The 14,041-nt window shown below is 32.3% G+C and overlaps 1 protein-coding gene across 1 annotated transcript; it reads left to right on the forward strand.

Annotated features, from left to right (window-relative positions):
* The first annotated feature begins 9,781 nt into the window (after positions 1 to 9,781).
* Positions 9,782 to 13,987, forward strand: LOC107912335 (uncharacterized). The gene is made up of 6 exons (XM_016840459.2): positions 9,782 to 9,953; positions 10,072 to 10,120; positions 10,864 to 11,008; positions 11,233 to 11,529; positions 11,645 to 11,904; positions 13,571 to 13,987. The coding sequence occupies exons 1-6, from the start codon at positions 9,908 to 9,910 to the stop codon at positions 13,824 to 13,826; spliced, it is 1,053 nt and encodes a 350-aa protein (XP_016695948.1). The 5' UTR covers positions 9,782 to 9,907; the 3' UTR covers positions 13,827 to 13,987.
* The last annotated feature ends 54 nt before the right edge of the window (positions 13,988 to 14,041 follow it).

Below are 14,041 nucleotides of genomic sequence, written 5' to 3' on the forward strand. Positions count from 1 at the left end.
GTCACTAAATTAATTATTTCTTAAGCTACAGAACTCTGAATTGAGATCCGTTAATTTTATCTGAAACTAGACTCACATATATTCTCACCATAAAATTTTCGGAATTTTTGGTTTAGCCAATAAGTACAGTTTATTCTTTAAAGCCATCCTTGTTATGCTGTATTACAGTTTCGACCCTTCTTCACTAAAAATTAATTATCTCCTCGTACGGGATTCGGATGATGTTATCGTTTGTTTATATTGAAAATATACTCATTAATAATTTAAAAATATAAATTTAATCCCATAATTATTTTTATCCAATTTTTTATGATTTTCCAAAGTCAGAATGGGGGAACCCGAAATCATTCTGATCTTGTCTCACAAAATTTATTATATCTCATGATTTACAATTCCATAACTTACACTGTTTATTCTATGAGAAACTAGACTAAATAAGCTTTAATTCCATATTTTTTCATCCTCTAATTCGATTTCCACAATTTATGGTGATTTTTAAAATTTAACCTACTGCTGCTGTCCAAAACTGTTTTAGTGCAAGATGTTGATTACTAAGTTTATAACTCGCTTATTCCCTTTCTCTATAATATTTCCCATCACTTTCACTTATTTTCCTTCACTAATATATCAAGAACATAAGACCTTATATAAGAAAACTCTACTATAACATCATTTCCATACTTTTTCAATAATATCAAACTTAAAAATGTATTGAAATCTTGATGTTCTTACCTTGTTCTATTAGTTTCAAACTTTAACTTGATTTTCTCTCTCCTCTAGCTTTTAGTTCTTGAATCTAACTTGATATTTTAGCTCCCCATAGTCTCCTTGTTATCTTTCTCTCTTGATGGATATGGAAATTCTTTTGATTTCTAAGTGAAAATGATGAGTATTTGGTGAAAGGACCAAATTGTAAAGAAAGCAAAACTTTCTTTCTTTCTCTCTTCTTCTCACGTTGGTGCATGGGAAAAATGGTGGGATGGTGGCTTTTTCTTTCTTTCTTTCCACATATATATACTAAATAAAATAATAAAATATCATTAAAAAAATAAAATCAAATATTATAAACTAATATTTATTTATTTATTTATCTAAAATATCTCCAACATCATCATTGCCTTCTAGATTTCTCTCTCATTCTAATTGACCATTTTGCCCTTAATGATCTTTTAAAATTCCATCCTTGAGTCATCAATCAATTTGGTAAAATTATGATTTAGTCCCTCATAATTCTTCACTTATTCAGTTTGGTCCTAATTCATCCATTTTCCTTAGTTTCTAGATCATTCCACCCTTAAAATATTTTCACAATTAATCCTTCAACTTTTTCATATTTACACTTTAACACTTCAAATTTTAAATATTTACTCTTGGGCAACAAAACTTTTCTCACTTTTACGAATTAGTCCTTTCTTGCATTAATATGTCATAATATAATTCCCAATGTTGACATAAATCAAAATTTTTCTTTTTGTCACTTTATTTCCTTATTTTACTATATCAAGTATACCTACTTTCTTACTGTAGTAATTTTCGGGATATTACAATATATGTTTATAAAGAAATGACAAGAGAAAGATATGTATCATGACATGTAAATATGTGACTATCTTTGATATGTTGATACAAGGAAATTATGTATGTTGAGACGAGTAATAAACTCAAGTGTGACATGTCGAGAAAATAAGTTTATTAATGTTAAATTTATATGTAATATGTGCAACTACGCTAACCAATATTGTTGCTTAATGCTTAGGTAAGTGCCAAGCTATTGGTTGAAAGGTAATATGCTTATTTATATGATGCATTGAATTGGTAAGTATTTAAGTGAAAATATACTAGTGCTTATGAATGAGTGGTAAGATTTAAATTATGCAATTTCTTATGAAATGACTTATTATGTGATCTGTCGAAACCATATTTTTTGAAAAACAAAAAATGGGTTTAGTTGTCGACTTAAAAATGAAAATTGGGAGTCGCCACCGATCTTTTATTAAGGTGTGATCAGTTCACCATTTAAAATAAATTTTAGGTCTGCGAGATTTGAGAAAATAGGTCCGGGAGTCGGTTATGTACGAGGAAGGGTTAGCACCCTCGTAACGCCCAACATTGGTACCGAATCGATTATTTAATGTCTTAATGTCGAAACTTTGAAAAGATTTTAAAATACGATCCTTTGAAAAGAAAATTTGAGTAAAATGAATTGGACGATGAGATTCACTTATTTCAAAGAAATAGATCGTCACACTTAGTAAGTTAGAAAGCAACATTTTAAATCCTCAAAATTAAATTTATCTTTCGTCTTTTAAAACCTATGCATTTTGAGAAGGATATCTGAGTATTTGGGTCAAATGAGAAAATCTAAACCCAGTAAGTTAGGGCTTGATTTCACAAAATTCCTAAATATCCAATATTGCCTTTATTTTAAAAATTCCTTGATTCGAGGTAGAAAAATGTCAGATCCAGTAAGTTAGGGTCCAACATTTTGAAATCCCAAAGAGCTTTGTTTAGAAATTGTATGGTTTTAAAAAAACAAATACTTAGCTATTTGAATTCAATGAGAAAAATCGAAGCCCGGTAAGTTAAGGCACAATTCTCTCGAGAATCGCAAACACCAAGTAATTTGAAAATTTTTGAAATAAAATGATTTTTATGCTTTAATAAAATTCAACTCTTACAAGTGGAACATGATTGAATAACGATACATATAATGTAAAAGATAAATAACAATTTAAACTTAAACTAAAAGCAATTTAACAAATAATAGGCAAATGCAAACGTTGACTTTAATCATATTATACAAACATCCACATTAAAAATAAGCAACCCATAAATTCATAATTAATAAAAAAAATCGAAACAATGAGTAAAAGAAAAAAACAGTAATAACAATAAATAATGCAAATATTTGATACAATTTGGTAAGGGAATAATAAAAAAATAAATAAAAGGTTTGAATAAATTTTAATGAAAGATTTAAAAAAAATGAAGTAAAATAAAAGTGAATAACTTAAAATTAATATCTACACTCTAATTTATAAAAATAAAATCTAGTAAAAATAATAGTATAGACATAGTACTAATATATAAAAGTTAAATAAAATAAAATAACAATTTTAAGAGGAATAAAGGTTTTTATGCATAAAATATATCATTAATAAAATATCATTATATATACGTATACATATACTAAAGAAAGCTATATTATATATTCACATATACAAAAATAAAAATATGAGAGGTTATAAAAATTTGGAATTTATTGCATATATATATACATACAAAAAAAAATATAAATTACGCTGAAACGATATATAAAAAATGTATACAAAAAATATTTATGAAATTAAATAATAAATACATAAAATAATATTATCTATATATAAAGAGTTTATAGTAAAACAAAATTAACTAACATATTTATATATGAACTATTAATTATGATACAACAAATGGATTTAATAATAATAAACCAATTACTTTAATGAAAACAAATCTACTTGAAAATCTAACAAAATTCTAAGGATTGATTTGAAATAAATGTGCAAATGATTAAAATGAGAACCAATTAATATCCAAGGGACCAGTATAGCAATTTAAAGCAAAAAACCTTCTCTAGCATATGATTTGAATATTCAAAATGGTGCCGTTTGAACATGGATCTCTATGAAACTAGAACAAAATATGAGGTAGCGATTTAAAAAACAATAAAAACCAAATTAAAATGAAGACAAATGCGGAGGGGCTCGTCGCGCAAATAGCCCAATCAAGGTAAAAATGCGCGGATCCTGCCCCGGGTCGGGTCACCTGCACTTGTTATATGGCCAATACGGCGCCGTTTTGAGGCTACTGAGAAAGGCCTCAAACGGCGTCGTTTTTCTCATTATAAAATAGAAAAGAAAACCTAAATCAGCAGCCCTCTACCATTTTCTGAAACCACAGCCGCAACCATCCTTCCCTTCTCTACTATTTGAGCGCTCCGCCACTTTTCAGCCTCAGAATCCTTGCTTGAACTCCGATCATGATGAAGCAACAGGGATTCCAGGCGTTATTATTAAGGTACCTCACTTTTTCTCTTTTTGTTGTTTTGTATATAGAGAAAAAAAACAGAAATGAAAAGGAACGAAGAACAACACAAAAAAAAACAAAGAAAAGAAAACTGCAAATCACCTTCCAAATCTTTTTTCGATTCCTCTAAATATTTCTGATTTTTGTATTCAAATTCGTGTAAAAAAAAGGGGGCTCTGTACAGCGTTCTGAATGGCCTTATATAGCCAAAATAATACAGAAATAAAAACAAACAAAAAAATCGAATAAATTTTCTCCTTTTTTCATTTGCTGTCGATTTCTGCTTTTTGTTGGTTGGTTTGCTTGCGCTCTTTGCGTGTTGGTTTTCTGCAGGTGTACGGAGGCCGTACAGTGACGTGGAGGGCGGCGTACGTGCGGAGGTGCGCGTGGGAGGAGGCGTGGCTCGTGGGGCACGTGAGGCCGAAGGAAGGCGGCGGCTGAAGCTGAAAACTGTTGAAGGCTAGGGTTTCAACTTGAATCGGGCCGTGTAAATTGGGTTAGGGTATTAGCTTTAGGATTGGGCTGAGTTGTTTATTGGGCCAAATTTTGTTATAATAGACTGTTATTTTATTTTTATTTGGTTTTTTATATTTATTTTTTGTTATTTGGGTCTGTTTTGCTGGTATGGGCCCAGGCAAAAATGGGCTCGTACATGATCAATTAGAAAAAGGTTTTGGTTAAATGCACTAGCTTGTGCCCATGATTGAATGATATGTTTATGACTTGTGTGTCATGCATATGGAATAAGTATGGAAAGTGAAGAAATGCAAATGAAAATAAAGAAATTTGGAAGAGTTAAAGTTATATAATATGAATTTATTCACCTTGTGAGTTGAAGAATATAGCTTCATGAGTATTGTGGTATCAATATTGGATTATTCTTTATATGTATAGATTTCATATTTGAAATGAATTAATATGGTTAAAGATTACACGAGCTTACTAAGCCTTTATTGCTTACGTATTTATTTTTATTTACCCTATAGATTATCGGAAGCTCGAACAGGTTGGAAGCTCGTCGGAGTTATATCACATTATTGGTTCTATCAGTAATTTGGATGATTTGATTCTGGTTATAATGACATGTATAAGTTAATTTGGCCAATGTTGGCTTATTAATGTTTTGTTATTTCTAGCCATAGGGATGACTTGTGATGAACATGTTTGGATATGCATATTGGAGGCTATATCATGTTACATGTAAGTGTTTGGTATGGTTGAATGATGATAATCTTATAGGTATGTTAATACTTAGTTCAAGTATGCATATATATGAATTTGGTCTATTTGATAAGTTTGAATACTAGAGTATTTGTGATAATTATATATAAATAAAAGTTGGTTTTAGCTTGATTTGAATGCTATGATATAGGTTGTTGATGTGTAAAAGTGTTGAGTTAGGTTGATGACAAATGGGGTGAGAAATGTGGCTTGGAAATGACCTAATTTCGTCTACACGGGCAGAGGCACGGGCGTGTGTCTCAGCCGTTGTGTGACACACGGCTAGGTGACACGATCATGTGTCCCCTGTATTTATTAAATCGAGCAAAACAAAACGTTCACACGGCCTAGCACATGGGCGTGTGGCTTGGCCGTGTGACACAAGTCAGAGAACACCCTAATATGGACACGGGCTAGGACACGACTGTGTGTCCTTATTTTGAATGTCCATACGGGCGTATCTTTTGACCGTGTGAGACACACGGCCTGACCACACGGGTGTGTGTCCCCTGCACCTTGAAAAAGTTTTGATGTTTTCTAAAAAATTCTCTGAGTACCCGGTTTAGTCCTGACCTATTTCTAATGTGTATTTTGGGCCTCGAATGCTCATAAAAGGGACAATATGATGGATTTGGATTAGTTTGTGATATGAGTGCAAGATGATAAGAAATGTTTGTTATTTGATCTGTAAATTTTAGTAATGCTCTGTAACCCTGTTTTAGAGACAAATGCAGTTTAGGGGTGTTATAAACCGAGATCTGGATCCAGTGAATCGGATCAAGTTGAAGGCGTTACATAATCCTTGTTCGAAGCTTTCTTAACGTTATGGTCCGGTTGAATGCCAGAGCTTCGAATTGTGATAATACAAAAACGGGGAAATTTTCGGTCTCGCAAATTTGACCGTTGTAATAGATAAAAGTTTTGACTCGTTTATTTATCTTCAACAAACAAATCTATTCCGCATGTTTAAAATCAAGAAAATATTTATAAATATAGTACTCGTCACCCAAAACCTTAAACCTACACATAAATTAACGATTTATCTTTGCTTCGACAACAACATAGGGACAAAACTCAAGTTTTAACGACAACGCCGATTACCCCTTGTGCCAAGTATCCTTTAGATCAAAATTTTACTTCAAATGTTAATATGAAAAATTAAAGGCCTAGTTCTTTTTATAGAACTCTTTTGTGAGGGAGAAAATGCTCCCCCGTAGAGGGATGGGGTGGGGTAAAAAGGGATTTTTTAATCCCGGGAATACCAAGTTGCAAGGGCTCAGAGGCAAAATCAATAGAGTTGGTTGGGGGTTGAAATGGCCAGAGAGAAAACTCTCCCTACAGGGAGCGTTTTCAACTAGCATGTGGCAGTAAAACACTTCTTATATAGAGTGCTTTCATTAGCATATCAGACAAAAACGCCTCCTGAAGGGTGCATTTTCTCTCTGAACATTTCAACCACAACGAACTCTACCGTTTTTGCCTCTGAGCCCCTGTAACTCAGGATTCCCAGGATAAAAAAATATTTTTTTACCCTGCCCCATCCTCTTAATTCAGTAAACGAAATTGTTTTTTTTCTTTTTTCTTGCGTGTTGAAATTTACAGGGTTTAAAGATTTATTTTTCTCACTTTGAGGGAGACATAGTCATAGCTTTAAGTTGTGTTTAGGCTCACGGTGATTTCATGGAGCTCGGTGACCTAAAATTTTCATATGTCGTGTGAGTATAACGCCATCACTTGAGAAACCAAGATCACTTTGCACCTCGAGGTCCAAGTTGGCGGTGATTATACCATCTCAGGTTGAAGTGTAACTAGAGCTTCAAGATTACAAACATTATGTTGTCAAATGATGGAGCATAACTAGGGCCCTAGTTGACTGTGGCTATGCGAGCACGACAACAAGTTTCTCCTCGTCAGAGGAGCATACTTTATAAAACCCAAACGAAAATGCAAAAAGAAAAATGGAGGGGCCTTCCAGTATAATCAAGTAATTCGTGTTGTCCATGTTCACAAATGGCAATAACCCTGTTAGTGAAACTTGTTACACCCTAAATACGTCATAGGTTATAATAATGGGGTCACCGCCTTTGGTAAAAATAGATAAAATGAAATACTTGATTATATTAAAAGGTCATTGTGTTTTTCTTCCTCGTACTTATGTTTGGGTTTTATAAACCATTTTCCTCTGACGAAGAAAAACTGGTTATCGTGCCCGCATGTCCACTGTCAATTAAGGCCCCATTGATGCTCCATCCATTGACAACATAAACTTTGTAAACTTGAAGCCCTAGTTACACATCAACCCCAGGCCGTATAATCATTGTCAATTGGGACCTTGAGTTGCAACGCGATCCGGCTTCCTGGGTGATGGCTCCATACTCACATGGCAGATGAAATTTGTAGGTCACCCAGCTCCACAGCACCACTGTAAATTCAAACATTCCTTAAAACTATGATTATGTTTATCTCAAACACGGATAAAAATAAATCTACAAACTTCCAATTTCCAACTGCAAGTGAAAATGCGATTTTAGGTAAGTGAAAATGTGTCCTACAGGGTGTGTTTTCACTGCCACATCAATGAAAACGCGCCACGTAGGATACATTTTCAAGAGGGAGACTAAAAATGCATCCTACATGGTAGGATGCACTTTCTTTCCTCCCTCTAAAAAAATATAGATCAATAAATTTATAGAATTTCAACATAATTTTTCAAATAATTTTGTTTCAACATATTCTTTTAAATTAACCAAAACAAGATATAGGTGTTTTCTCATTGGTGTTTTTTCTACTGGATGTCTGAAACCGCAACCATATATTATATATTTTTATTTGAATATATTATATTTCTTTTGGCCTGAGTTTCTTCAATTGGAAATTTGAAATCATTGATGAATGGACAAGTAAGCAATGTAATTTTAATATAATACTTATTGTTACGAAGGCTAATTCAGTCATTTGCTATGTAAGGAATGGGAAAAAGAATAAAACAAAGAAATGAAATGAAACATGGAAGAAATATTTATAACATATTTAAAATTTTTTACCTACTTTTTTCAGATATTAGATTCTTTTTACATCCTAGGTGAACCAAAACATTTTATATTAAAAAACATTTATGAAATTATTTCAATAAATAATTATTGATGAAATGTAAATGTAAGAGATTTTTATTTGAATTTATTAATCTTGTATTCGATTTTTAAATAATATTTTCAATTATTTTATTTGAAATATATAAATTAAAGTAATAAATAATAAAAATATTTTTTATAACAATATTAATTACCCTTTAAAGTAAATATATTTTAGAAATTTCACAATTAAATTGATGTCAAGTTGATGACACCAACTCAATCAGCTATTTTATATATAGTATAGATATATATATATTGATGTATTCGGTTATTTGTGTTATATTCGTGTTATCTTTAGTATTGTATTTTAAATATTATTTGATGTTTTCTTTTTGTGTCTAAATTTCATTAGTATTTTCATTAATTTGTCCATCTAATTCAATTAAAGAAAAAATTGTGTTTTCATATAATTTTTGTATCGTGACTCAATTCATGAGATATTTTCGTATTTATTGGAATAATTTAACTTGGATAAAAATTTGTATAACACGACGTAGTTATGTCCATATTTTATATCAAGGGCGGTTCCAAAGGGGTTTACATTTCAATCTCAGCTCCTTTAATAACAAAGTTTTTGGCTTCACCAGTGTTTTATACGTGTTTAAATTATTGTAAGCTTGTATAAAATGTTACATATTAATAATTTATTTTATTTTAATTTGATATATTCATGCTGCGATTATACTCTTTTATGACATTTTTATAGCATGTCTCAATTTACAGTGGCACCCGTGTCCTTAAAAAGACAAAGACTAGTATTAAATTTAGAGTTGATGAAACAATTAATCTCTCATAAAGTAATTAAAAGGTGATGATAATGGCATATGATACGATATTTTGAAATAATGGCATATGACTTATATATCATTTCATTTTTTATAATGAGAGATAATGGTGGATTGAATTCTTTTTTAAAATATAATAAGTAAAAGATGAAATATTATAAAACAGCTAGTGGTTGGTAAAATATTTTAATTAGAAGCAAGTCCTTTTTAATTTTTCATGTTTAAAGGTAATCGTGTTTATAAAAATTAATAATTTATTGCTTGAAAGTTTATAAAAAAGGGATAATGGCATATTTGGTATCGACAAATATTTTAATATGGTATTTGAATTTAACTTGTAATTTTCAATATGGTACTTTTGATTGGCTAAAATTCTTAAAAACACCAATTTTTTTTATTAAATTAGGCCGATTTTTTAAAAATACGGTCAAGAAAACAAAACACTTTCAGCATGTAAACCCAGGCAAGACATATACTTCATATATTTTAGTTTATCATAATTTAGTTATTTTATTTTTATAATAAAATTAAAATATTAAAGATTTAAAAATAAATAATTCATTATTAAAATCTAGATAAAAAAAGGAAAATAAAGAGAAAAAGTGAGGAATAGGAAAATAGTTGTCGTCCCGACGTTCCTTTTTGTTCAGCTGCCTCGCTTGTCGCAGGCGAAGAGCGCTGCAAGAAAACTCGGGGGCGATGCTTGAGTCGAGATTCCGAGTTTCACTCCATCATCTAGTCACCGGTAATTTCTATAACCCGGTAGTCCTTTTCCCCTCTTCCATTCGATTTTCATTTCTCTTTTGGCGCTTCCCCTGTTTACCCAAAACCACGAAACTGACACACTCTGAAATTTTCCCCAGGTTACGCTGGCCTTGTTTCAGCAAGGAAAATAGTGCTTTCTCTTACTTGGCAAGTTTCTCAGTTTATTTGTTGCTAGTTCGTTTGTTTAATGTATTTTTTATAGTGCCTTAGCAATTTAGCCGTTTCAATGCCATAAATTTCTTTGTGTTATGGTATAAATTGACTGAACACTGTGAAAAGGAGTTAAAACATTTCTCACTTAAGTTTCGAAATTGTTTGTTTCTGAGGCACCTCTACGAATCTGATTCTTGATTATTTAGTAGTTTTTTTTCTTGTTTTGATAAAAAAAAAATCATTTCCGGGTAATTTATTTCTGGCTGGGAGTTTGGATATCCTATAGTTAGATTAACATTGGGTAGAGGGAACTATTACATTTTCTATATTATCGCAGGAAGGCATACTGTTAGGCATCTAGCTTGGTTTCTTGCTGGAGGATGAGAAAGGTTATTGTTAGTATGAGAAGCGTCGTAGTTTCATGTTGCTCTTGTTTGCTGAAGCAAAGACAATGAGCAATTACAATTGGATGGAAATTTATTTAGGGCGTATGTTGCGATTGCTGAGGGCGTCATTTAAATTGATACTTGGTCTACTCTCTTCAACCATCAAGTTCCTCATTTTTTATTTTTTCAACAAGCTTTCATTTCAATATTAGGAGCAGAAATAAGCAGTAGTGCTTTCTGATTGAAATCTTACAATTAGCACATTATGAGCATGATATACCTAAAACTGGAAGTTGTAGATTCTGTTTGTACATATTATATATGAGTTATCTTACTTAAGAGTGGTTGCAGCATCCAACCAAAAGGGTTTGAGAGCTTAAAGCGGTCAGTGCATACTTCGAACGATGATGATGATTTTGCGGAATTAGGCTTACCAGTGGAAAGGGTTGGAGGTGTAATCGCGGAACTGATGACAGTAAGGCCTCAACATTTTGTGGTAAGCATTCTTGATATTTCTTATCCTCTCTTTCCTCTCTCTATTGCCAAGCTTGTCTGAGCTCGGCTGCATGTTTGCAATCATTCCTGGATGTTGTATATTTTCCTTTTGATATCTCTCTGCTAGTGCATGTATAACAAATAAATTTTTACCGCTATTACTGGTTTCTATGTTTTCAAATGTGCTCTGACTTGATTACCATCTAAATTCTCCATTTCATGTAGAAAATCAATGGTACTAAAAAGAAGTTAAATGGGTCACCTTTTAAGGAAGACAGCTGCCTTAACATCAAGGATGTATCCCTTAAAGTTGGGAACTCTTTTGTTCCTTCTCTAGATCTTGAGAACAATAATAGTGGAAGATCTACTTTCAGAACTTCAAGTTCTGTTACGATTAAGAATGCACCTTCTATAATTGACTTTCTTGAGTTAAAGGAGGCAATTTCAGTTTTTGGTAAGGTCATAAAGGTTTCCAGGAGGCCTGGTACATATGGACTTGATAATTGGGACATTGAATTTAAGGTATTTTTCCATCTCGGCTATAGACTTTCCTTCCTCCTTTGTCATCTCCTTTTTTGTGTATGGTCACCTATTCTTTTGGCCAGAACATGATAAGTGTTAATGTATGCTTTTCCAGAGATTGAAGTCAAGCAAGAAAGCATTATCAGTTGGCTATATAACAGTAAAGAAAATGCATCTCCGAATTTGGCCACTGCAGTCATTAGAAACTGTTATAGTTAGAATTAGCAACATCAGCTTAGAGACTGCAGATTCAACAATACACTCTGCATGCAAATTATGTGGTTCTTTGAAGGGTCTTGTGAGGATGAAAGAGGGTGTTGTGGATGCCTTATTTAGTTTGAAGGGTGAGACAGACAGAAAGAGCATACTAAAGAAGTAAGAAATGTTCACCATTCTGTCATATGTTGCTTACAATCATGCATATCTTCATACATTCATTATATTTGGGTATGATTGTGGTCATGCATGTTATGTCACCCTTGTGGTAAACTGGAAGTGGGACATGTATGAAGACTACAGGCAGCTATCTGAGTGAAATTGAAGTTGTTAATAAGCTTATGAGTGCTTTTCTTGCCGCAGTTCTACTCACTTACTGAGCTTTGCTCTTGTTGCTTTTAGATTGTTTTGGTAGGGATAGGTAATTAAGTGTCATATTAGAAATGTGATTAGAATAAACTTTTCTTCTTGCAACTATGAGGAAGTTCTTCCTCCGTTTTTAAAGGAACTTCTCTTTGTTGTGGGAGAACCTGGGTGCCTTCAGGTCTGAATCAGAAATTACTGTAGGAGGTTTGTTAATATTGAAGTCACTGATTAGCTACTAGGGCTTCTTCTCCTACCCTCATTGTTTAGTGGTAACAAGTGCAGTGCATAAGCTCCTTTAGAGAGCTAGGGGTGCTGTAAGTTGGCCGAGGTTACTTGAATATAAATGGAAATTTTCTAAGCAGATTTGAATCTCACACTTGAAAGGAAACTTTTAAATTAGTTGAAACCATAACATAGGATGCCTTCAGTTTGCCTTAGTTAAGATTTGAATCTCACACTTGAAAGGAAACTTTTAAATTTGTTGAAACCATAACATAGGATACCTTCAGTTTGCCTTAGTTAATACTGTGTTTTTTATTTACTCAACATTATTGTCATTTTTCTTATCAAATATGTAAGTTCTTCTGAATTCAATCATTCACTGCTAGCAAGAAATGGTTTGCTTTTGATAGGTGTTACCAGTATTATGGTTTGAGTAACTATTATCCCTATTCACAGATATAGTAGAATCTTTTTCTACCTTTTTGGTACTCATTATATGTGAAATATTTAGGTTTAATTATGGTCCCCGTCTTTGTACTTTTTACACATTTGAAATTTAGTCTCTCTACTTTTAAATTCAAGAATTTAGGCCCTCTATTCTTTTGATTTAATAATTTAAGTACAATTGATAACAATGTCAAAGGATTTCTGTTAAATTGGATTTTGTGGTTTTTTCTAAAAGGTTGCTTACATGGCCAATATAAAGCCGTGTGGAAGCCATGCAAGCAAAATAAAAGTATCATCTTAACCCACTTCTTTGAAATAGTGTTTTAACTTTACAATTCCATATTTAGAATCGAAAACCTTCCAACCTCATATATAATATTACTTGTTTATTTAGCCTTCCATGCGTGTAGAACTGGTTACATGGACAAATTTTTTATATAATCTAATTTAGTAGAAGTTTTTTTGATGGTGTTATCAATTAAACTTCACTTATTAAATAAAAAGTAGAGGGATTAAATTTTAAATGCGTGAAGAGTGCATGGATTGAGAGCATAATTAGACCTAAGTATTATTATAGCTTTGTCAGATGTAGAGGTTCTGGTAGAACCTTTTCTTTTCCCATGTGTTTAGTTTATAGAGCACTAATACTTGCTGTATATATTAATTAATATTATTATTTGTAGTAGTTGTAAGCAGCAGGATTAGTATTCAGGCTTTTTGTTACACAAACATTGATAGTGGCATTTTGTAAGTTGGTTCATACTAACATAGTAGATTTTGTTATTGTTAGATTGAACTCTACAATGGTTGATGAGTCGAAATGGTCAGCTCATTTACAACAAAGCGAGTCTCCGTCGATGGCAATGACTGAAAACGGCAATGCTGAAGGTGATTTGGGGTTTAAAATTGGTGGACATTTGGCTGACTTGGAAAGGGAAGTACTTATGAAGAAGATTTGTGTGGAAGACCTGCACCGTTTGCATCATTGCGTGCTACACCTTGAAAATCACCCTCTGAAAGCTCCATCAACAGAATCTGAGTTGTAAATTCTCAGCAGCAATTACTAGAATGAGTTTATCAGAATTTGAGTATCAAATATACGGCTTTTGCCTCTGACAGCTTCCTTCGGGAAATCTGTTGGAGCCTCAATCAGGGTTCAGCCCATGTAAACTTGAGAAGAAAAATTTTCCAATTTTGTTCTATATCATCACCATCGTCTTCCTCAAAACCTTTTTTTAAAATATATATATATATCTGCTAT

This window comes from Gossypium hirsutum, chromosome D11 (genome assembly GCF_007990345.1).
Source record: "Gossypium hirsutum isolate 1008001.06 chromosome D11, Gossypium_hirsutum_v2.1, whole genome shotgun sequence".
NCBI classification, from domain to species: Eukaryota; Viridiplantae; Streptophyta; class Magnoliopsida; order Malvales; family Malvaceae; genus Gossypium; species Gossypium hirsutum.